Below are 25254 nucleotides of genomic sequence, written 5' to 3'. Positions count from 1 at the left end.
CGTAAGGCTGAAATCAAAGACACAGTCAGGACGCTGCCCACCCACAGGCGTGTAGCAGGACAGTGTCAGGACGTTGCCCGCCCACAGGCGTGTAGCAGGACAGTGTCAGGACGCTGCCCGCCCACAGGCGTGTAGCAGGACCATGTCAGGACCGGCATGGAGCAGGACAGTGTCAGGACGCTGCCCCACAGGCGTGTAGCAGGACAGTGTCAGGACGCTGCCCCACAGGCCTGTAGCAGGACAGTGTCAGGACGCTGCTGTCTGCTGATGGGGCCAAACTTGACAGCTGATTCACTCACTGCATGAACTGTATTTGGGCTCCAGCTCCTCTATGATGGTGTTTTTCTTCTGCAACTCGTCGCTCGCGTCCCGCAGTTTCTCTCTGAAGAGCGAAGCCAAAGTGGAAATGAAGCTTCGACAGCTCAAAAGCCCCACGTCAGCGCTCACAGAGAAATGTGACAAACGGAAGAATAAAAACACTCACAAGTGTTCCTCGCATTTACGTTTCAGCAGGACTGACTGCATGTGGGAAGAAAAAGACAGATTTAGCAACACACGCAGGTGATTTTTAACACTACAGTGCCCTCTAGTGGAACGCAGTGGAACTGATCCGTTAGCCAGAGGCCATACTTCTTCAACAGAGACCAACCTACAAACATCAACACATGGTTGGTACTGATTCAGATTCTGTGGTGTCACACGGTATCATCCAGCTGGATCTAGAACACTGATTCAGACACCTGCAGATAGAGCATGTGTGTATCTCAGAGCGTGAAGGATCAGGGGTCTTCCAGCTACTGATTGGTCATGCAGAGGTCAGCAGGAAGCAAGTGCTCACCCATCACCCATTCCACTGATGGACCCGACACTCATCAGTGCTGATTGGCTAACGATCAGACTCCCCAGCGGGTGAGCTTGGCCACTAAATGGATCCCTCATTTCCACCATAATACATCTGCCTTGCCCCAGTTTCAAACACCCAGTCAAGAAGTGGTTCACTGCTACGGACACAGCCCAACCATCAGACCACTGGATGGCTTACACGGCTGATTTGGGCTTGTACACTGTGCTGCTTACATATATTCATGGCCAATCAAACATGGAGATCCCTAATAATTACTGAGCTCAGGCATCTAGGCCACACCCACTGATAGATGAATAAAGTCCAGTAACTGCCATTCAGTCACCACAGAGCCCCACTGGAAGTAGGATGGGTCATACTAGGGGAGGGGTCATACTGGGGGAGGGGTCATACTAGGGGAGGGGTCATACTAGGGGAGGGGTCATACTGGGGGATGGGTCATACTGGGGGAGGGGTCCTATTGGGGGAGGGCCATCAATGGTTTGGACTGGGACGTTCTCGAATGTTTAATGGTCACCGTAGGTTTGATGGGCAGATGTCAACATATGCAAGGTGTACTGACCTATGACTTTCCTATTGTATGTTTGTGACCACTATGTTGACGGTGCGCGCGCGTGTGCGCGTGTGTGTGTGTGTGTGTGTAAAGTGAAATCCCCCCAGGCAGGCAGCAGGCATGCAGATCTCCTACTGGGCTCACTGTTAGCATTAGCATGCTAGCTTCCCAGTAAAGTCATTAAGAGGCTGACTGGCACAACGAGTATACATGGAGAGGGAGGGAGAAAGAGGTGGGGATAGAGAGAGCGAGAGGAGAGGATAGAGAGGAGGGGATGGAGAGAGAGAGCGAGAGAGAACAGAATGCAATGGATAGCAACATGCTGAAAGAGAGAGGATGTCATGGAAACACACACATGGACAGAGTTTCTGGTGATGTCGTCAGCCCTTCCCGTGCATGACCTTTAACCTCCACACAGAATGGACAGGAGAGCCAATGGTATACCTGCATCATGCTACAGCACCAGTGACATCATAAGTTGAAGAGAAACACACTGGGACAGCCTGTTTGCCCTGGCACACACACACACATGCATCAACACACACACACACACACGCATGCATGCATCAACACACACACACACACGCATCAACACACAAGCAAACACATGCATCAACACATGCACACACACACACACACACGCGCGCGTGTGCCCACACTCAAGCACAGACAAACCCAACACGAGTGTGTGAGGAAAGAAAACAAATGGGTTAGTAATGTTGCCCGTGTTAATTCCTATTGCTTACTGCTGATTCACATAATAACAAGGTGAAGTTCTTGAAGAGTTTTACTAAAGCTAGAAAATGAATTCCGCTTTAGTGAGACCCATGGCTGCTGTTTGTTGCCCTGGGCAACCAAGTTTAATCTTCAACCCATGTACCATGCCAGGTGCTGGTATACGTGTCTCCTGAAGACCTCTAATGAACTGGTTTAGGTGTAGTAGACTTCACTGAACTGTGCAGTTAGTCAAATCTCCACCAGGTGGTGCCTGAGCTACAGAACCATTATAGATATAAGCGCAGCTGTAGGGACTTGTGTTCTCCAGGAACACACAGGATAGGTGGGACTCTGGAGAATCACAGTGGAGCTCTGGGAACCCAAAGCGAAGGCCCAGGGTGGACCTCTGCCATTGGCTGGGAGAGCCCGGGTGGGCGGGGCCAGCGTTACTCACGTCGTGGGCTTTGGAGCCCTGCTCCTGCAGACTCTTCTGGAGCTCCTCCACCTGACTCTGACCAGACAACAGCTTCTGGTTCACCATCCTGACGGAGACGTGGAGGAACACGTTAGAAGACCTGTCTCCTGTAGGTGGTGTACATACGCTTATGTATGCTGCAAACATGAAGGTTTCCTCCTCCTGACCATGACTCTTAATGGGAGTGAAGCCCACCGGATGGAAGTACTACCACACAAGGACCGTGTGTGTGTCACCTGTTCTCTGTCTCCAGCTCATTCTTCCTGACGTTGGCATCCTCCAGTAGACTCTTTAGCAGGGCAATCTGTTCGTTATCAGACCCTTCCTGGTTCAGTTTCAGCATCTTATTCTCATGCTGGAGACGAATCATCCGCTCCCTACACACACACACACACACACACACACACACACACACACACACACACACACACACACACACACACACACACACACACACACACACACACACACACACGTATCACTTTGTATACATCTGTGATTGAATCCATGTTAACCATCAAGCCACAAGATAGTGATCTCTGCTTTTTAACCTTTTCTAACCCCCATGACCCCAAGTTCCACCTGGATGGCTCTTCTCCCCAAAGCACTGCGAGCTAGTGTGTGTGTGTGTGTGTGTGTGTGTGTGTGTGTGTGTGTGTGTGTCTGTGTGGGAGAGGGGAACATACCGGATCTCTGGGGTGATGATTTCAGAGGCTAGCGAATCAGAGCCCTCATTACTGCCCAGTGGAACGAGTCCTACTAACATAGAGACGTGTGTATGAGTACCAGCCCTCAAACACACCCGACAGATGTTAAGCAGACCGTGTGGAGCAGGTGAGTGGTGTGTGTGTGTGGTGGGGGTGGCGGACCTGAGGTGAGCTGGCCCTCCTGTGCCTGAACACAACGCAGCTCCTCGATTGTCTCCTTCAGAGAGTCTCTCTCTGTCCTCATCCGCTACACACAACACACACAACACACACACACACAGACAGAGAGGTTCACATGTGGCTGGGTGCACAAACATGACAAGAAACAAGAAACGGACATGGGGAGAAAATGAGACAGGGAGGAGAGAGAGAGAGAGAGAGAGAGAGAGAGAGAGAGAGAAGAGAGAGAGAGAGAGAGAGAGAGAGAGAGAGAGAGTGTAATGGAGCTCATCTGTTGTTCAGGCAGATAGTGGACAGGAAGGGTATGAAAAGAAAGATGAAAGACTGAGCAGTGAGGAGTGTGTGTGTGTGTGTGTGTGTGTGTGTGTGTGTGTGTGTGTGTGTGTGTGTGTGTGTGTGTGTGTGTGTGTGTGTGCGCGAGATAGGACAACAGTAAAAGATACAGCAAGCTCATCTGTTCCGCACTCTGAAGCTGAATGTTGGAAAAGCTCCCACACACACACCCACACACACACACACACACACCCACCCCCACCCACCCCCACACCCACCCCCACACCCACCCCCACACCCACACACACACACACACACACACACACACACACACACACACACACACACACACACACACACACACACACACCCACACACACACACACACAGATCTAATCACTCTCCTGTCAGCAGACCTCTGGCTACAGATGCTTCCTGACTAAAAGCATCAAAGCAAATGCTTGTATTGTCCTTCAGGAGTCACGAAGGCAGTCCCAAAACAACCCGTCTCACCCCACCAGAGCACGTCTGCCAGCTGGGAGACACACAGCCACACACACGTGTACACACACACACACACACACACACACACACACACAGCCACCCGCCCCAATTCAACCACGAGTGTAGAGAAACGTGTAAATAAAAGAAACTGTGCATGGTGTTGTTATGACTACTAAGATTACTGTCGTTGATGGTGTTAATGTTGTTTTAACGCTGGTTAGTCTACTGTCAGCCTGGCTCTAATCCAGTTCTAATCCAGATGAGGTGTTCTACACCAGTCCGTATGAATGAGGTTTTATTTACATCCTTCTCTTTCTGAAGTGACTCCACTTTCTCCTTCAGTCTCCTGCACTCAAAGTCCATCTTGTCGGCCTTCTTGGACTCCTCAGAGAGTCGGTTCTGTAGCTCGACCACCTAGAAACATGAGCAGAACATCACATACTGCCCAGAGAGGACAGCAGCATATGGCGTGTACTGTGTATCTCAGGTTAATGTACCTGCATATGCCAGCGTGTGTGTGTGTACATGTGTGTGTGTGTGTGTGTGTGTGCGCGTTTGTGTGTGTGTGTGTGTGTGTACATGTGTGTGTGTGTGTGTGTGTGTGTGTATGTGTGCATTTGTGTGTATGTGTGCGTTTGTGTGTATGTGTGCGTTTGTGTGTATGTGTGTGTGCGTTTGTGTGTGCGTTTGTGTGTATATGTGCGTGTGTATATGTGTGCGTGTGTATATGTGTGTGTATATATGCGTGTGTGTATATGTGTGTGTGTGTGTGTGTGTGTGTGTGTGTATATGTGTGCATGTGTATGTGTGTGTGTATATATGCATGTGTATATGTGCGTGTGTGTGTGTGTGTGTGTGTGTGTGTGTGTGTGTGTGTGTATATGTGTGCGTGTGCATGTGTGTGTATATATGCGTGTGTGTATATGTGTGTGTATATGTGTGCATGTGTATGTGTGTGTGTATATATGCATGTGTATATGTGCATGTGTGTGTGTGTATATGTGTGCATGTGTATGTGTGTGTGTATATATGCATGTGTATATGTGCGTGTGTGTGTGTGTGTGTGTGTGTGTGTGTGTGTGTGTGTGTGTGTGTGTGTGTGTACCTGTCTCTTGTAGGTGTCCAGCTGAGCACGGGTGGAGTTGGCCTTGCGTAGCTCCTCCTCCAGGCTGACGGTGTTCTGCATGTAGCTGGTGTTCTTCTCCTCCAACAGCTTCACCTGCCGTCTTAGATCTCCTAGATCCTCCAACTTCTTCTTGTACGACTCCACCTGGGCCTCCAGCTTCGAGACCTTATCAGAGGAGTGTCTGGGGGAGAGAGACGGGGGGTGGGGACGGGGGGGGACAGGAGGAGAGACAGGGGGTGGGACAGAATGAGACAGATGTCTGGGCAGTAAGAAATCAAGCCTGCTTAATACCCAAGTGGCCTGTTTAACTGTGCTGAGGTCATGACCTCATGACCGGGCCTCACCTGAGCACATCCATCTCATCTTTGAGGGACTGGGCTTCATCAGCCAGGGAGGTCAAGTCCTCATTTTGACCTTTGACCTCTATGAGCTCCTTCTCCAGTTCCTCACATCGGATACGATAGTCATCTTTAGCTGCTTCCAGCCTGCCGCACAAACACACAGACATACACACACACACACACACACAGATTTCAGTTACAATGTTCCCAGTGCAAGCGTCTAACAGAAGCGACTGACGTGCAAAACATGGCACTGTGACACACCTCACGTTTCCCCTCTGTTTTTCTAAATATTTACACCATAACATCAGCAGGCAGGTGCATCAGAAGGACAGACACCACTAGTGAAACACGTGCCCAGGCAGTGAAGACAAAACCGAACAAGATGGTTGCCAAATCCACCTGTACCCCTCCCCCAAGGCCGTGACGTGCCCCAGTGAGAGGGTGCCTGTGCCCGGGTGCTCTCCGTGCCCGTGCTAGGTTCGGTTACCTCCACTGGGGCAGGGCCAGGATGGGGCTGATGCTGGCGGGTGCCCGTGGGAAGGGCAGAGACTGGCACTCCCAGCTCAGCTGAGAGGCCTCGTACTCGCTCCCCCTGCCGCAAAAAACCCAGGGCTAGCGTCACAGTTAGCATTAGCAGCGGTGCGCCACAACGCTGAGCACAGGTGCAGTTCATAGTCGGCATCAGAGGCAGCGTTAGCGTTAATCATATTACAGCGTACAGTTTAGCGTACAGGAGCCGGGTCACTGTGTAGGCCTGCGTTACATTAGGCACGGGTGCCTGTCCGTATGAACCCAAACAGCCCATCACGTCGGTGTTTATAGGCCACGGACCTGCGCTAACGAGCTAACGAACTCTGGAGAAACCGCCAACCATCCAGCTCCCTGCCGGCCTGCTTTAGCCTAGAAGGATCTCAGGTGGTCCTCAACACCAGAGACACTATAAACCTTCTACAGGAGGCTCAAAGCTGCTGACCCCAGCCTCACGACCCCAGAGATGAAGACGTTGCCTGATCGAACAGCACTGACTAGCTGAACTTCAGTTACTCCTTCCTGTCAAGTAATTTAACCAATAAGGACGAACCAGTGAAGAGCCTTAAAACTATGGCTCTTCACAGACAAATAGTGTTTGTACGTCTCTCTCCGGCCCATGCTCACCTGAAGGTCTCTTCCTGCAGCTGCTCCAGCTGGGTCTGCAGCTGCAGGTACCGCCGGCCTGCTGGGCTGTTCAGGTCCTCGATGGAGTCAGACTGGTTGAGGCGCTCCATCAGAACCTGGTTCTCAGCCAGAAGACTGCTCTTCTCCTCCTGCAGAGCTGCCACCTGAGAAGAGGGGGGGAGAGAGATAGAGAGAGAGAGAGAGAGAGAGAGAGAGAGAGAGAGAGAGAGAGAGAGAGAATGATGCATATCATAAGCAGATTCATAAATAAGCTGTAGTACCACTACTAGCTCATTTAGTCTGGGTGATTTCTCTCAACAATCTCTCTGTAGTGAACTATACAATCACTCCTACACAAACATAAGGAGGACGTACAGGATTCTGCACGATCAATAAATACATAAATATTGTCATGGTCAGCAACTTCAGTGTCACCTACACGTGCCAGGATTTGTGTGGTATTTATATGTACACACATTAAAAATGTGTCACCCAAAAACAAATTAAAAGCAAGTATGAAAAACATCAGCAAAAAGGGAAAATAAATAAAACAGCAGCACCAATCAGGAGCGTGGAGCATCATGCTGATTAACATGACTGTGACAGCTCCGCCCACACACACACACACACACACACACACACACACACACACACACACACACACAGCATGAGAGAAACGATGAGGAGCTGACACTAGTATTCCACAGATTCACACACATGCCAGTCAAATGTTCAAATGAACTTCCAGACTGAGGTAACCGTCTAGACGGCTGCAGAATGGTGGGCGGAGTGTGTGCCGCTCTAGGGGTTCTGACCCCACCCCCTCCCTTTCATGCCCCGCCCCCTCCACTCTACTGAGGAGATGGTCAGGTGCGGGCTCAAGACGCTCGGCACTGAAGCAGAATCCTTTGCGTTGCTGATGGCGACAGCAATGACACTGTCATCACTGCAAAGACTTGTGGGTGAGCATGGTCAACCATTGCCATGGCAACGCAGGGGCATTCTCAAACAGCTGGAGGGAGGGTGGAGTTAGTCTGTGGAGCAACAATGTGCCAAGTAGCAGCTGATGTACACACACACACAAACACACACACACAAAGGTTATAATAGTTTTGCATTTTTCATTATAGTTTAGTTTTTATTTAATTAGGAGTTTTTTTCCCCCTAATTCAGTTAGTTTTAATTAGTTTTTAGAGCATGTTTGCTAGTTTTTATTAGTTTAAATTATTTTTTTAAAGCTTAGTTTTAGTTTAGTTTTCATTAGTTCTATATGTTGGGTTATGGTCAGGTGCAGGATTCAAAAAGTTCAAAGTAAATATTGTGTAATAAAAACTCATCAAAAGATACCATTTTGGACATAGGAGACTAGGACTAGGACATAGGAGCGTAACCCTATTTTGGTTTGTGTGAAAAGCCAAACTTTTTGAAGGCAATCGAGTCACACAGTCGTGTTGACATCGAGTCTCAACACATTAACTAGTGCATCCTCCCGCTTGCGGTTTTCCTGCATATTAACTAACCAGAAGCTATTTGATCACTGGTGAAGACGGTCCATTATGGTTCATCTTCCCGGTGCTACCTAGCCGGGATGGTGCTTCTCTTTCGGCGGAGCTACTCAGAAGCTAGCTTGTCAAGGTACTGACGGTTAACCCTATTGTGTGAGTGTTGAGATTCGTGGGGTTTTTCCACTTGAGAACTACTCCATATATTTTATCACCTGTTTCCACTACAAGACATGTAGTCTTTCTCGTAGTCATATTGAAAAAAATCCCATACAGGACTTGCAGTTTTCTCCCAACTTTTGTTGTTGTAATTTTGCAGGCTAGCATGGCGAGCAGGAGCTCTAAACAAGAAACGATGTGACGGTCCATGAGGTGCCGTACGGTTCTGTCAGCTAATGTAAAACTTCTAGTGAAAAAAATTGATTTCATATCAGTCCACAAGACTTATAAATTAATTGACAAACATGAAAATGAAGGGTATCCTATCTATAATTTCAGAACGTTTTAGTTAGTTTTCTAAACATGTAATATAGTTACAGTTAGTTATCGTTTTTTTCTTTTAATTACCGTTATTATTTATTTCAGTTAACGAAAATGTTTTCAATATCAGTGTTTGTTTTTTCGTTCATTTTCGTTAACGATTATAACCTTGACACACACACACACACACACCACTTCACTCACACATACATTTTCTCTCTCATTTATTCAGTCCCACACTCTTTCACACACATACACACACACACACTTAAAGTAGCCTGCACACTACTGAGGGATGTTACAGGAAGCGAGTGGCAAAACTCTGGACGTGGAAAGACCACAGAGTGAGAGAGCAAGAGTGTAAAAACGGCAGACATTACCCTCTCCTCTAGTTCATTAAACTCTAATCTCAGCCTATCGCGTTCCGCTCGGACCAGGAAGGCCTCCAGAGCCACGCGTCAGAGAAACCATGAGGAGGAGGAGGAGGAGGAGGAAGAGAACAAACAGAAAAAAACACAAACATTTGGAAACACATTCCTATACTTTACAGACTGGCGGGGATGGTTGCCAAGCAGCAGTGGCCGTCTGAGCGGACGGGGCGAGCCGCTCCGCTCAGAGGACAGCGGGGCCTCCACGGCAGGGACTACGGCAGGGACTACGGCCCGGCCGCCGCACCCCCGTCTACCAGCAGGAGGCGCTGCCGCTGGGATCTGGTGACCAAACCAGGCTGTCTGCAGCCGACTCGGAAAAGTGACTCTCGTGGAAAACGGGGTTTTTAGAGGCTGCGGCTTTTAGTCATCCCACTACGGCCAGGGACAAAACGCTGCGTGGAGATGAATAAAATAAACCTACAAAAAAAACTAAAGATGCACACGAGATGCAAAACAACAAAAATGCAGTCAGGAAGACCCAGAACCCTTCAAAATGGCTTCTGAGCAGGCTCATGTGGTGAGGGGGCGTGGCAGGAGATGGGTTGGGGCGTGGCAGGGGGCGTGGCATGAGTGGGGACGTCCTTACCTGCATGTCGAGCTCATGGCATCTCTGGGCGATCTCCTCTTTAGAGGCCAGAGCGTCGTTGAGCTCGTCCACGGTCTTCTTCAGCTAAGAATACATTCAGACGGGCCGTAAGAACCAACGCAAGAACCAAAACCTGTAAGAACCAACACAGGCTCCGCCCCCATCCGTCTGTCCGTCTCACCTGTCTGTCCAGGTCCACGTAGGAGTCACCAGCCCCCGCCACTGGGCTTTCTTTACTCATAAGCTATGGAAGGCAAAACAGGGCCGTTAAATCAGTGTTCGGTGGACCCGCACTACTCAAGACATCCAGCAGCGCGTTACCTCCTGGATTGCCGTCATGACGACATGCTGCACAGACTCCTCCATCATCATGATGGTCTGGATGTATTCTGGAGAGGTTGGAGATGATACAGTGATTCAGTCAAGTCCAAAGTACTATGGGATACTTTTATGGGATATTTTTTGAGAAAATCTAAAGTTTTGTGGATTTAAGGGGGCAATTGTAAGACGGGAACACTGGGTGAATCTGGGTCCATGAGACAGTTCAAAACAGGCTCAAGATGAACTCAGAGCTACATCGTCTTTCTGGACTTGGTGTTGCATTAAAACAAACTCAGGGTTAGCTCTACTGATTCTGTACATACAAAACAAGCAAAGAGGGGACCATGAAAGACAGCCACACACACACACACACACACACACACACACACACACACACACACACACACACACACACACACACACACACACACACACACACACACACACACACACACACACACACACACACACACACACACACACACACACACACACACACCTTGCTTCTGCTCACAATTGACCGCACATCCCAGAATGAGCTGCAGCATTCGGCCCAGTTCAGCTGCGTCTGAGTGTTCTCCGATCAGACTGATATCAGGGAGGGTGAAGTCATTAATCTGCTGCCCCAGGATCTGGCGCCAGGAAGAAACACTGGGGTTAGGGTGAGGGGCTAGGGTATAAACACACTAGGGTTAGGGTGAGAGGGGCTAGGGTATAAACACACTAGGGTTAGGGTGAGAGGGGCTAGGGTATAAACACACTAGGTTTAGGGTGAGAGGGATGTCAAAGTCAAAAACACAGAGGGCCAAAAAAACAAATTTGCTACAAGCCGAGGGCTGGACTGGTTCAATGTTTATTAAAACATATTGAAATGATTGCACATAGCCTATTGAACCAAGACCTAACACAGTGTATATTTTTTAATGCTTAAATGAATAAAGCAATACTTTCTTATGGATCTGTCAGAAATTTCAAGTGAAAACATTTTTCAACAAGCAAACAGATAAAAACAAACTTCCTTCAAAGAAAACATGTCCTGTACATTAAATGAATAAAGTAATAAAGGTTTGAAAAGTGCTGGAATTTAGGCTAAAGTACTTGAAAATGCTTGAAATTGTAATGACTTCGTTTCACAACAAATAGCTATCTGACTGAACAGTTCTCTTGTATTACGTTAACAAATACGAGCCTCTTGTAATTCCAGGACGAAACATGAGAGAACGTGAAGACGTTAAGATTGGGCATTTTGAAAATAAACAACCATTAAATAATGTGAATAAAAAAGCGAATTATTTCAAATCATTTCGACTATATGCATAAATATTTAACTTAATTAAGTTTAGCTGGTGCGCGCAGTTGCAAAATTCGAGAGGTGTACGACCTTGCGAATCGACAGCGTGCGGCGCCCTCGCGCACGGGCGGAGCCACTGCGATTACGTCATTTTCGCCGCGCAGACCCTCGCCACTTGTGTGCGCTGCAGTGACTTTGCGGGCTACCGTTGCATTGTGGGGAATGTAGTGTTTGTGCGTGCAAAACACCATCGGGTGGCTGTGGCCTGTGGGCCGGTTCTAATAGTAATTAAATATCATCCAGGGGCCATAGATAATCAATTCCTTGACTTTGACATATGTGGGCTAGGGTATAAACACACTACGCTTAGGGTGAGGGGCTAGGGTATAAACACACTAGGGTTAGGGTATAAACACACTAGGGTTAGGGTGAGAGGTAGCTAAGGTATAAACACATTAGGGTTAGGGTGAGAGGTAGCTAGAGTATAAACACACCACGGTTAGGGTGAGGGGCTAGGGTAAAAACAAACTAGGGTTAGGGTGAGAGGGGCTAGGCTAAAATTTTGCCTGAAACATATCCAGTAGGGGTGTGACGAGATCTCTGTGTCTCGTGATCTCGTGAGACTCAACTCCGCGAGATTTCTCGTCGTGTTAAAAATCTGTCTCGTGAGATTTGATGACGTCACAATGACGTGGGAAAATACAGGTATTACTATTGAAGATGCCCCGCCACTTTCAAATCGTTTGTTTGGCATCATTTTGGGAACCCGGCGGAAATGATAAATGGCAAGAGAGTGACTGATAAGACAATACATATGCAAACATTGTATGAAAATAATGCCGTACACCGCGACTAATACGAGCAGGATGCAGAGACATTTAAGCTGCACGCACCACAGCTCAGTACTCAAATCAACACATCTCTCTTGAACAGAGGTAGCAGGGACAGAACGGCGCTTTGGCAAGTTGAGACAGTAAAGGATATCGGGAGCAGTGTGGGGATGCTAATATTCTTAAAAATGAACATGGCAGTGTAGTTGCAGCAAATTCAGTGACATACTTGGTCAGGCTCTGTTTGCACTATTTGCACTCTGTATTGACAGAGAAGAACTTTTTGTTTTGTACATAATACAGTGAGTCCCCGCTTAACGACGGGTCTGGATAACAACGGACCGGAGTTACCACGACTTTTAATTAAATTTTGCGCGGTGCGCGGAGGAGCAGTGGAGTGTTGTGTAGTGTAGTGGAGTGTTGTGTACGATAAGCCCATCTCGGTAACGCGATCGCTCTTTCTCACGCTGTACGCACGAGAACATTGTTAGTTTTTTCTATACTGTACTTACGATCAAAGCGTATCTAAATATATGGTCACGCTTAACGACGAAAACTGCTTTACAACGGACTTTTCAGTCTCTTACATAATGCATGTTAGGAGTTATAATAAAACATTTAAAAATGCATGTTTAAAGTTAAATAAAATTTAAATAAAAGTCTGTTGTCCAGTCACATAATTTGTAATTTTAGTGTTCTTAAAATCTCGTCTCGTCTCGAATCTCGTGAACCCAGTCTCGTCTCGTCTCGTGAGCTGAGTGTCTCGTCACACCCCTAATATCCAGCCTACAAGTGTCCTGTGGTCTGAAACTTTATGACTTGGAAAATAGAAAACTCCAATTATATGCAGCGATCCATCTGCTGGAGTCTGTTACTGTGCACCTGTAAGGTGCTTCTCATATGTAAATATTTCTAAAACAGCGTGGGTGTGTGCAAATTGCTATTTATTTTCACACTACAGCAAATGTTATGGAGTGACAAATTCTTACCTCATGGTTGTAATCCAAAATACCTTTCAATATTTTCTTTAAATTACTGATCTGGAAAAGAAAGACAAAAACGTAGAGCAAACATATCAGACATGTTACCTGACAAACAAAATATGTAGAAAACACTGAGAATGCGTGAACGCTAACATTTACCTTTAACCTCCAATTATCACCAACATCAGGCTTAATGCGGCTTATCCAGCTGTCGTTGAAATACACTACATCTCTGAGGAAGGAAGGGAGAGGGAGAGATGGAGAGAGAGAGAGAGAGAGAGAGAGAGAGATGGAGACAGAGTGAGAAACTCTAAGCACATCCACAGAAGAGATGTCAACTCAAGGTAACTTCATTTACAAAAGTGAATTTTATGAATAAATCACTGCATAACCAGTTCATAAACAAGGCCAAACCGGTGAAAACAGCACTGTATGACATATGAGCAGCCATCAGGATCAGAAAATCTGATTTTGAAATTCAATAAACTTCTAATTCCTTTCGATTACACCCAGGGCTCCAAAGACCCTCCTGGTCAAATCAATCATGGGTTAGCATGTGGTATGAGCTACACTTATGTGACAGGGGGGTTTACACTCATTCAGCTACATCTCTAATGAGCAAAAGTGAGTGAGCGAGTGTGTGTGTGTGTGTGTGTGTGTGTGTGTGTGTGTGTGTCTCACATCTTCTGCAGGACCTGGGCCATGACCACGCCGCTGGTTAGGTCCTCCACCGCTTTGCATGGTTCCTCTACGCCAAACGTCTGGATCTGAAAGAGACGCATTCAGTCAGAGCAGCCAGCGTCTGCGTCCGCACCGCTCTCAGAAGAGATGCCCTCACCCGCCGGACCAGAACCTGGGCTACACAGCAGGAGCGTGAACACAGCCGGCCCCTCGACCGTGGTGGTGGGAGGGGACCCGACCCGTCTGGATTTGTACGCCTCCCAGGAACTACCTGAACTTCCAGAGAAACACCTCCCCCTACATATCTGTGGTATGCAGAAGAGCAGGGGAATGCTGAGACTGGATTGGTCAGTCCCCAAGCGCTCCTCGCCTTCGGTCTTCTCTGCTTCAGAGCCATGGGCGACTGGTGTGTGTGTGTGTCATAGAAGCTCTTCCCAAGTGTCCAGCAAGTCAATTAGCTATAGCGTCATTCACCAGAAGTAAGGGCTCCGTCTGCAACCACACCTCACCCAAAACACTACATACACCTGCAACACATTCAACAACACCGACAGGTACTTTTGTGACTAGAGTCCCCAATGAATTGATGCTCTGATGAATACGGGCACTGATGAAGGAGTCTCTCTCACACACACACACACACACACACACACACAATGAGACTAGCATGAGGATGTAAGAAGGGAGAAGGGTAAAGCCAAAACAGGAACTTGTCCTCTCTTACGTAACACACACACAACCATCAAGCTGGTGACCTGCTGCATTTCCCGTTCGGTTCACACAGCTGTGTGTGAGAGTTAACAGATGTGTTTAAAAAATTCTCCTACTGCACCCTGCCTAATGAAAACACTACTTTATCCTCACACACACACATCCTCGCCGCACACACACACACCACTGCACCACACAACCAGACACATTAAGAGATAAAGGAGTAAAACCATTTTGTACTTCAGCACAGATGGGAAATGATGACTCTGGGAGAGGAGATGCAAGTCTGAGCCCAGCCTGTGCCATAGCGGTGTTGCTGGCTGACCATACAGCTAGAACAGACGCTGATGGTAATAGCAAACACCAGGGGGCGCCAACATTCATCCAAAAACCAAGTTCACTGTGGGGATCTACGCTGCCTGTCCACTTTTACAGGGCAAGCAGAGACTGCTGGCTCAACTTAATTTTAGCTGTCACATGCTGGTTAAGAAATCCAACACTGAGTGCATGTACACACACACACACACACACACACACACACTCACACACACGCACGTGCACGCCAATAAAAATAAATCACACCATGGTGCTGAACAGCTATTGTTTTTACTTATGCAAATCAGCAGACGACACACCAAGCTCATTGCCAAGCCTCTGTTATCCTGAGCCACATTTCACCTCTGACCCACATCCTGAGGTAATCGCCCAGAAATAGGGTTCATTAGCTCCACGACCTGCAACCTTTCCGCCGTGGGGTTACACCAGCTTCTACCAGCACTCCGCCAGCCTCAATACCTCACACAGGAAAGGCGGGGTCCTCTGTCCCACAGAGGAAGGCCACGCCGACAGGCTGCCCTTAAGTGTGCCTGAGCAGAAACAGCTGGGAACCGGGGGGACTGGAAGGGCCCCTTACATGACGGGTACAGTCAAGGACCTGCATGCTTAATAATCCTCTACAGGACTCAGGACTCACAGGACTCAGGGCTGATCAAGAGGTCGAGCAGCTCTACTAGCTCAACTCTACTATTCTGACTACAGGCTTGGTGTTTGAAAGTGGTAGTGAAGAGAGATGACCACACAGTTCATCCTCCCCAGATTAAAACGCACATACAGCACAACCAACCCGGAGAAAATGGGCTTGTGGGCCTCTGTGTCTGTGGACCCGAGGTGTCTCGGGGTGGGGGAGACAGGAATTTTCGAATGTCTGGGGGGAGAAAATCACATTAAACTGCTCCAAACTTATGGACCAACGTGCAGGTTGTATGGTGGTGTGAACAAGTGGCCTGGAATCTCCTGAGTGTTGAAGAGAGTCCACTTCATAGCCCACTTGAGAAGTGTCGAGCTGCGCTCGGTTCCCTCTCAGTTTCACTTTAACCGAACGGAGCTCCTTTTATTGAAGCACAAGTAAGCTGAACATTTGTTTCAGTGTTAAACACCTTGGAATCACCATCGGTGTCGGTGGTCACAAACTTAAAGTGGACGGAGACGGTGTCAGTGGTCACACACTTGAAGTGAACGGACACTAAGCTTCCTGAGGAATTAGCACCTCGAGTTCGAGGTTGCCCAACAGGACCGGCGGATCAAGTAACGGCTGACGCCAACCAGAAGCTTGGAGATGACAAGAAAAGCAGTTTTCCAGACACATTCATTTTCCATCTACATGGCTGCGCTCTCAAACGTGTGCAGTCTTGTACATTTGTCTGTCCAGAATTCTTCCGCAGACGTCTGGGAGACCTACCGTACCCCCTGCACTGATGCTGCAGCTGTGACAGACATGCTGACAACTTCAACCTTACACATGCAAGGCCAATGAAATGACTCGAGTCCCAGACAGGATATCGCAACGGCCTATTTAAGCAGGTCTGCTAGCAGCTATGCGAGGAATGTGAACTGACCACATTATTTCTGGAGAGAGAGAAAGCGGGAGTGAGAGAGGTCCCATCTTAGCATGGCGAGTCTCAGCACATGTGGTGGTGGGGTTCTCGGAGCAGGTGGCCGGGCCTCAGACCCAAAACTAACACGTCTCGTACATCGGTCCATCGGCAGGACTTCACCTCAGCTCCCTGCTCTAGTCTCAGCTGGCAGAACGGCCGAACTGCGGACGCGGCGTGGTGTGAAATCTCCACCGTCAGCTGAGCGTGATGACAGTGGGGAAAACACTCAGAGTAACTTCAGCCCTGGTGTGAACAAGCAGTTCAAACGCACTAGCTGAGCTCGTCTGTGCTGTGTCAGAGAGGGACACGTTTGTTCAAATACTGCAGATGGCACTGATGGCTATATATCCTTACAAGACAGCCTAAATATGGATTTGGTTATTAATAGACGGATTTGGCTAATATTTTTCAATTAAGAGTCATAAAATAGTTATTACTAAACTACATCTGCTTATTAGCAGAAGAGTTTCTGAAGAGAGGTGAAGCAGGATTCGTCACACGTGTGGGGATTCCTTACATTAAAGGACTTAGATCCTGACAGAACCTCCCGGAACCTCCCAGAACCTCCCAGAGGAGGAGTGGCACAGGTCAGATGAGGAAGCAGGTTGACTGCTACGCTAACCTCTCACAGCAGTGCCATACGGTCTCAAACACACAGCAGCACCTGCTGACGAGAGACCAGTGTGTGTACAGCCAGTAATAACAGAGTAAAAAAATAAAAAATACAACCAATGGAAAAAAAAACAAAAACATGAAACCCTAATCTGACTGCACCCCATCATCAGCTGATTTTCAAACCTGTCCTGTCAGATGTTTCCCTGCCGTTTAACTACTTCACACAAACGTTTGATTCTGTCCAAGCCACAAGGTTCTCTGAAGGTTCCTTAATTTCTTCACGCCACACATATGACGCCATGTCCGTACCTCATGATGACACGTGTAGAGGACTGCTGGTTTACACCCTGTCGGCTCCTGACTCCTTCTCCCATTTTAAAAACCTCCCCAAACTTCAGTTCCAGCGAGGGGGGACACATGTGAAAAGTGCTATATAAATAAACTTTACTTCACTTACTTACATGGCTGCTGGTCTCAGTATTAGCCTCTTAAAGCCTGGAAAACATAATGCCATCTGTGCTGATACAAGCCACTTTTACCGAAAGCCAAAACTCATAAAAGCAACACAAGTACTGGCCTCAGATCAGTATTAAAATAGAATGACAACACATTCCCTGTCCCCTGTCCCTGTTCAAATGCGTGTCTCTGCAGAGAGGTTGTCCCAGACGTGTCGTCCTTAACCGCAGGCCTGAAGAGACAGGGACAACCGTATGTCATGCTGCCACAGGCTGGCAGGAGTGTGCAAATCACACGGCCTGTAAGGCGGTCAGGTCTGCAGTCGTAGCTACGCTGTCTGGACTCTTCCAACGCAGCTGCCGATGTTTTGTACACACGTCACTAAAACATTCCTCGGAATGATAAAAGTATAGGAAACGTTCTGGGAATCACAAACAAGGCTCAGAGAGAAGGACAGACACAGAACCTCTTGAGGAGGAAGCACACACCTGCCTTGAGGAAACCAAACTCACACACATTCTTTATGTACTGATCTTCATCCTTCTAGGTCAGATCATTTACTGCTTGGCAGCAGTCATGCTTCCCAACCAGAATGCCAAGCTGTTCACCTTCAGCATGACATGGAGGGTAGTGGATACAGTGCATGTAACCAGGCCTACCCCTGCCAGGACTCCACCCACCAAAACTCCTCCCACCAAGACTCCTCCCACCAAGACCCCTCAGGTGCTGCTGCTAGGACATGACCTCGGTATTAGGTACACGTGGACACTTTAAAATCACTCGAGGGCGTACAAGGCCCCTGCAACAGAGCTGAGGTTGGGGACTCTTTAGGAGCAACCTATGGAGATGACATGGGGACAAAAAAATAACAACAACAAAACAACAAACACCGCCAACAGGACCGGTAGAGCACCGGTTTTCTGTACAACACAATCACAGTGTGTCTGGATAAGTGTCAGGAACCAGCAACAGTAAACACTGAAGTGTTTTTGTAAGTCTCAAAGTTTCTTCTTTGGCAGTCCTGTCAGTTTCAGCTCCCGACCAGTTCTTAATCTACAGAAAATCTAGAACAGAAACTGTCTGGGTTTTAGTGGCGACTTCGCTCCTACACTTTCGACTCTACCCCATAAAGCGCCTGTCAAGAGCTTTCGTTCAGCCAAGTTAACAAAACATTTTTAAATCAGGGTTGTCTGAAATGTGTTTGAAAGGAAGCCAGGTTGGGTTTACACACATTTCATCATGACTGGGGAGAGCTCCAGAGGAGAGGTTACGATCAGCTGAGAATAATCACAAAGGAAATCACAGGTGGCTTCAAGCCAGGCAGCAGCAGCAACCATGTAAACAAGCCCAGATGGTTAGATAACAAACTAACGTAATGATGACTCCTTCACACCGAGTTTCTCCTGAAGACGTGTCCTCCAGGGAGCCCACTGGACCGGCTGTGGGGCCACACACGTCCGACAGGTTCTGGAGTTGACGGTACCACATAAACAGCTGCTCTTGTGTCATGGTCAGCTAGTAGCTCGTAGTTTTCCACACAATGTTCCATAAACAGTCACCGTCAATAAGAGTACGTTTAGGACGTTTCCCCCCCCCATTTTCGTTCCTCTGTCAGAATATGTCCGTTATGTGCGGACACGTCTATATAACACGTCCAGCCCAGAGGTTTTGTCTTACCCATGTCAAGAGACTCTCGCACAGCTCCACTCGATCCACCGATTCCAGTGAAGTCATCGCAAAAACGCCTCAAGTCCCAGTTTAATAATAAAAACGTCTCAAGTCCCAGTTTATTAATAAAAACGTCTCAAGTCCCAGTTCAATCTCGCTGGATTATTTCCACCTATCCGCTATACCCAGCAACGGACAAAACCCCGTCCGATCGATCGACTTGATCAGAAAACCGCGATTTATACTCCGTCCGTCGGTACGAGACGCGACTTTACACCTCCAGATTTCGTTACTGTCCTTTTGTTCAACGGGTCCTATCGAATTACTATAAAACAAAATAAATGTTAATGATGAAACCCGTTGAAACAGACACCCACCCCACCGGCTAACTCTCCCCAGCTCTTTTTTCCAGCTAGCCGGGGTCCTTAGAACGCCACCCTGCAAAACGAAGGGCCAGCTAACGCCTGAGTAAAAATCACCTTCATCGGAGCGGCGTCAATGCAAAAAATATGTGCTGATTATTCTCTTTTTAAGCGCTGAACATATAAATAAAGAATAACCCGTTATATTTTACTCGACCTTCCGTGGAACTGAACCCCAGCAGGCGAGCTCACAGGCCGCCGTTGAGCGAGGGCGTCAGCGGGTATGCGGAAGAGCAGCGCGGGTTTGACGGGCTGTGAGGGAGCGGGTTCTGTTGGACCTCGGGTTGGTATTCACTCATGTAAGTGTTGGACGTGTTGTAGGCCGAGGTCGATGCAGTTTAAGAGATGATGGCTAGCTCGCTGCAGCTGCTGTGTTGACATTGCTGTAAACAGCCTGACGCTTGGTCAGAGGGACTGTGGTCATTATAATGTTCTGTGGTCATTATAATGTTCTGTGGTCATAACAATATTCTGTTGTTTGTAGTCTGGAATTTAAGTCAACCTCCTTTCTCTGCATTTATGTGTCTGTATAACTTGTTTTTCTAATGATTAAGCTAGAATTCAACTTCATGCCATTCTATTCCAGTCGTAATATCTAATGATTTTTGTATTCAAATTCACACTTGCCAGAGTTTACATCGTGCTGGTGAACTTGGGTTATCAGTTCCTCGTGCCTCAAGATCAGTGTCATGTGTCTGGTTTCTGTTGTCATGTGTGCAGGCTATGAAAAGGTGGAATGGAAAGCAGTGAAAGTGTGGATGCGAACCTCTTGCTGCAAGATGAGCCCTCCCTTATCGAAGGCGTCAGCAACCCCGTCCTAGTGGTGGTCGTCCTCAGTGCAGCGTTTCTAGGGACGTTGGCCACGTTGCTCTGCAGGTGGCCCGCTTGTTTCTGAGATGCTAAAAGCTTCTAGTTTACTGCTTGCATGTTATATGAATATATGCTTTACATAAAATCTCTCTCTCTCTCTCTCTCTCTCTCTGTGTGTGTGTGTTCGTTCGTGTGTGTGTCAGAAATGAGCATCAAGGTATCCACCCAGAGAATCAGGAACACGTACAAGCTGTTCGACAGCAGCTGCAGACAGAGCAGGTCAGAGTCAGTCACGGTGCCATATGTATAACGTGTGTACATGCGCACGCATGCAGCTAACCCAATGTTGCTAACTCAATCTCCATGAGTCCCTTGGACTCCAGTGTGAGTGGTGACACTGCACTTCTGTCCCTCTCCACCAGGAGGCGCCGTCTGTGCCAAGGCAGCAGTACTACTCAGACATGTCCTGCCCCGTCTGTCTCCAGCAGGCGGTGCTTCCTGTGGAGACAAACTGTGGGCATCTCTTTTGTGGTGAGGCGCTCTCACACTCCTTTTGATTGCTCATGTCTTAAAGATTGCTGGCCAGTGTTACCATTAGGACATCTGCTTTAAATATGCTGCTTAGTCTCTGTGAGCATCCAGAGACATTCAAGCAGGCACTGTGTGTGTGTGTGTGTGTGTGTGTGTGTGTGTGTGTGCGTGCGTGCAAAGTTATGAATGTTTTGTATGTGTCAACCTTCTGAGGATGGAGAGTACTGATCTGGGGACAGTTTTTGCCTTTCATGTCCTGTTGTACATCAGTAGGACGGCCTGTGCTAGGTTCAGGATTCCCACACTGGTGTCAGTGTAGCCATCTCTGTTCCTCAGGTTCGTGTATTATAGCGTATTGGCGCTATGGCACTTGGCTGGGAGCAATAAACTGTCCCATCTGCAGACAAGTGGTAAGAAAGAGAACTTTGCACTACTTACTGCTAACAAATTTGCACTGGATCAAATGTCAGGAAAAGATGCTGGATAACCCAGATTATGGCCCCGTTTAACCTCTGACCTTTGTGCCCCTATCAGGTCACCCTGTTGTTTCCACTCTTCCGGCATACAGAGCAGAATGCTCCAATAGCAGACGGGCAGCTCGACCCTCGCATGATCCTCGCAGACGTCAACGACTACAACCGAAGGTTCTCCGGCCAGCCCCGATCTGTGAGTCATGGGATCATGTGTGGCCTACATTATATTGTCCATATTTAAATCTGTTTGTCTGGACGTGTGAATGCAATGATTGATCACCGTGGCCCACAGAACCCTCATCTGGGACAGCTGAGAGTCTAAGTTGGGTCAGACTGCTTACAACTCTCTCTCTCGCGCACACACACACACACACACACACACACACACACACACACACACACACACACACACACACACACTTTTTAGCTCCTTTGCAATACACCTTTCACACATTCATATTGGTGCTCATTCTTTCATACAAACAGTATATACAGAGGTAGTGAAATCCAAACATTGCAGTGGACAAAGTTGCCAGAGAAACAGTATAGTTAAGTTGCCAATATCACCAATAGTGATTCACACCCTATTCAGAGTGTGTCATCCGTATTTACCCATCTGTGCAGTGAGAACACACACACTAGTGATCACTAGAGGGCTGTGGTGCATATGTGCCCAAAGTAGAGGGCAGTTGGGGTTAAGTACCTTGCTCAGGGGCACTTCAGTCATGGCCTGGGAATTCAACCCACAGGCCACTGGTTACAATACTGGTCCGTAACCACCAGCCCATGACTGCTCTGAGAAGCTATGTTTGCCCAGGAGATGAAGGGCCTCTATCTGAAATGCATAACTTCTCTAGAAACCGTGCTTACTTACTAACTACATCTTTAACTACAGTATAGTGCAATTACTGCCTGCAGTCGTACATACAGTGAATGTACATACATGAATGAACATGTATGGCATGGTATATGTATGGTGTATTAATAGAGTATTCAGAGCTGTGTCTTGATGCCCGTGTGTCCTGCAGCTCATGGAGCGGCTGCGGGACGTCCCCACGCTTCTGCGTCACGCCTTCAGGGAGATGTTCTCCGTCGGAGGACTCTTCTGGATGTTCCGGATCCGTATCCTTCTGTGCCTGGTGGGGGCGCTCACGTACCTGGCGTCGCCGCTGGACTTTGTCCCAGAGGCCCTCTTTGGCCTGCTCGGCTTCATGGACGACTTCTTTGTCATCCTCCTCCTCTTCATCTACATCTCCATCATGTACCGGGAGGTCGTGACCCAGAGACTGACGGGCTGAACCGCTGGAGGGCTTTTAACCCAGACACATGTTCCACTTCCAGATCACAAACACTGGTGTGAAAAGGTCTAGAAGGGTTCGTTGTTATCTGGGGTGTGTGCATGGTGTGTGTGTGTGCATATGGGTGGATGTCTTTGGTTGTGCAAATGTCCTACGTTATCGCCGATATTTAAATGACAAATAAGTGAGGCCAGACTGAACTTCAGAACACATCATTGACGTTTTCATTTGTACATTTCTTTGCATAAAAATATACATTCTGAACCTCATCGTATGAAACACATGAGATTGTCCACAGATCCTCCAGAATTCGACTCTTATGAGTTTGATTTGTTCTGGTGTGTCTGGCTTGATTAACGTTTACCCACGACCCGTGGAAAGAGAACCCGCTCAGATCTGCGGTTTCGGGTTGGAGGACTGAGGCGCTGCGGAGAAGCTGCGACAACGTGTAGGCAGACAGGGGCTGGTGGCAAAACCTGCCATCTCTCGAAGCGTAGCGGAAAATAAACCTGTGAAAATGACATCCAGAGAAAGGGCAGCTGGCTTTCGCAAAAAGTCATCTGGTGGGTGGAGAATGAGCTAAACAAAAATAACAGCTTAGAAAAGGGATGAATATATTCTTTGTGTTAATCATTAAACAATTAGCTTGAGCTGTTAATAGCGGTGAGTTTTCATTTAAAGCTGTAGTGTTTACGCCATAGAGAATAGGCTACTACAGGAAAAGCAGCTTTCACACTTTTAAACTGAATTCCTGTCATTAAAAAACGAAAATTCGTGTTTACAGGGAGTTTTCTGGCATCAGAGAAGAGAGTGTGACCAAACTCGCTCTCACCATGTAACATTAAAGGTAGTCTGTGACGTTTGAATGTTCAGTACAGACTAAAAGGAATTTTGCTTCGCTTGTAATTTCGTAGATGTTGTTTCATTTATTTTATGAGACATGGTTCAACATTTTAGCAAGGAATTGATGAGGTATTTCTTGCTGGTGTCTTGCATGCAGATGTAAGTTTGAGCCAACAGCAGAGAGGCCTACAGCCAGAGACTGCCCTGCTGCTCTTCCCGTTGTCTTCATTACAGGAGGCTGACCTTGCCACTGAGGCGAACTCCAACCAGGGTTTCTATGAGAATGAAATATGTTTTACTTGTATATTAAAACGTGTTAAATTAAAATCATTTCTGATGCTGAAGCTTCATTGCCGAAATGCAAGATTTACCCTCGTAAGAGATGCACTCAAAGTCCCTTTTATTACGTTCATATATGCACATTTCTGTCACGAGAGCTGCATAAAGCTGGAGTATTTTTTTTGTTTGTTTTGTTTTGTTTTTTTGCACAGATTGGTGTGCCTTGTTTTGGAGACACGATTGTGAACTTGAACAAACCGAACTATAAATAAAGTGTCTACAACAACATTTTAGTCCTTCTCACGGAAGCTCAATGAGAAACACTCGCAGAGCTGGAACTTGGGAACTTCAGGCGTCTTCAAAGACACTATGGCTCAGAGGAGACTAGACTAGTCATCTAATGACCCAGACGTAACAAAGCCTAAGGCTTACCCTTAGTTTACAACAAGACCGAATAAACTGGAAATTTCAGCTAGCTAGCTAAGATTCGAACCTAAGACTCATGCCGGTCCCAGTAAGTCACGTGGTTTCATGACTTTGGTCGCGCCATTTTTTAATTATCTTTTCGTGTCGTCATTAGGTTTCATCCGGGGACCGGCGACGTGGCCACTGGCCAATCACGGAACAATGCGCTTTCCCGTATTTGAATATATTAGAATACGTAAGATTATGTTTTTCGTTGTCTTAGTGGCTCATACATAAAGCGGCACATCCGAACCACTTGAAATAGTCCCGGTTATCTGTTCTTTTCCGGCGCGTTTTAGTTTCTGATCTGAGATCAGTTGCTTATTTTTCTGTTACGAAGCTAAATCTTTTTGAAGGAGTCTTTGTCGTACAGAATTACACTCACCCTTGTTAGATCCACATAAACTAGTCTTGACCTGCCTAAATCGTCATTATGAGTTTAATAGGATAATAAGCCACGGTTTCATGTAAGGTTGACAAGGAAACTCCGTGAAGTAAAAAACACACCGGTTATTGGACTTACAAGAAACACAAGGACACCCTGCAAACCTGCACAGATTGGTGTGCTTGGTTTGAAGACATGACTGTGAACTTTATAGACATTTTAACTAGATACTTCATTGTGTCACATTTCTATGAACACCAGGTGGCAGCAAAAACCAGTACGGTAAAATATTACTGGTTCAACCAGCAGATACATTACTAGGGCTACGTACGTGCACGTGTTCAACCTCATGGGCCCTATGCA

The 25254-nt window shown here is 47.4% G+C and overlaps 2 protein-coding genes across 7 annotated transcripts in view; one reads left to right on the top strand and one right to left on the bottom strand.

The window, feature by feature from the left end:
- The window catches only part of hook3 (hook microtubule-tethering protein 3), a 26044-nt gene extending 6228 nt beyond the window's left edge, over window positions 1-19816 (bottom strand). For 2 of the 5 annotated variants that reach the window (XM_077011371.1, XM_077011372.1), the window contains exons 1-19: window positions 19395-19816; window positions 14002-14087; window positions 13480-13552; window positions 13327-13377; window positions 10716-10848; window positions 10217-10284; window positions 10077-10139; window positions 9896-9979; window positions 6897-7060; window positions 5742-5882; window positions 5377-5578; window positions 4575-4685; window positions 3477-3561; window positions 3294-3366; window positions 2844-2984; window positions 2587-2674; window positions 485-519; window positions 300-382; window positions 1-7 (exon numbers count right to left, since the gene is read on the bottom strand). The exon at window positions 1-7 is cut by the window's left edge and continues 94 nt beyond it. In XM_077011371.1, the coding sequence (XP_076867486.1) occupies window positions 1-7; window positions 300-382; window positions 485-519; window positions 2587-2674; window positions 2844-2984; window positions 3294-3366; window positions 3477-3561; window positions 4575-4685; window positions 5377-5578; window positions 5742-5882; window positions 6897-7060; window positions 9896-9979; window positions 10077-10139; window positions 10217-10284; window positions 10716-10848; window positions 13327-13377; window positions 13480-13552; window positions 14002-14087; window positions 19395-19451 (1745 nt within the window). In that variant the 5' untranslated portion in view covers window positions 19452-19816. Of the gene's footprint in view, window positions 8-299; window positions 383-484; window positions 520-2586; window positions 2675-2843; window positions 2985-3293; window positions 3367-3476; window positions 3562-4574; window positions 4686-5376; window positions 5579-5741; window positions 5883-6896; window positions 7061-9895; window positions 9980-10076; window positions 10140-10216; window positions 10285-10715; window positions 10849-13326; window positions 13378-13479; window positions 13553-14001; window positions 14088-19110; window positions 19289-19394 lie in introns of those variants that run through there. The other 3 variants (XM_077011373.1, XM_077011369.1, XM_077011368.1) reach the window with 3 other exon arrangements.
- A 139-nt stretch (window positions 19817-19955) lies between these two features.
- Window positions 19956-24329, top strand: rnf170 (ring finger protein 170). Of its 2 annotated transcripts, none has more exons than XM_077011374.1 (7): window positions 19956-20106; window positions 20528-20683; window positions 20821-20896; window positions 21040-21148; window positions 21485-21558; window positions 21683-21814; window positions 22650-24329. In XM_077011374.1, exons 2-7 carry the CDS (start codon window positions 20544-20546, stop codon window positions 22917-22919), a joined length of 801 nt encoding a protein of 266 aa, XP_076867489.1. In that variant the 5' UTR covers window positions 19956-20106; window positions 20528-20543; the 3' UTR covers window positions 22920-24329. The 2 variants fall into 2 exon arrangements, with proteins under 2 accessions (XP_076867489.1, XP_076867491.1); XM_077011376.1 differs by having other exon boundaries at window positions 19976-20090.
- The last annotated feature ends 925 nt before the right edge of the window (window positions 24330-25254 follow it).

The sequence above is a fragment of the Brachyhypopomus gauderio genome, chromosome 7 (genome assembly GCF_052324685.1).
Source record: "Brachyhypopomus gauderio isolate BG-103 chromosome 7, BGAUD_0.2, whole genome shotgun sequence".
Lineage (NCBI taxonomy): Eukaryota > Metazoa > Chordata > Actinopteri > Gymnotiformes > Hypopomidae > Brachyhypopomus > Brachyhypopomus gauderio.
The sequence above is the reverse complement of the archived record's forward strand: the minus strand, read 5'-3'. Positions and strand labels throughout refer to the sequence as shown.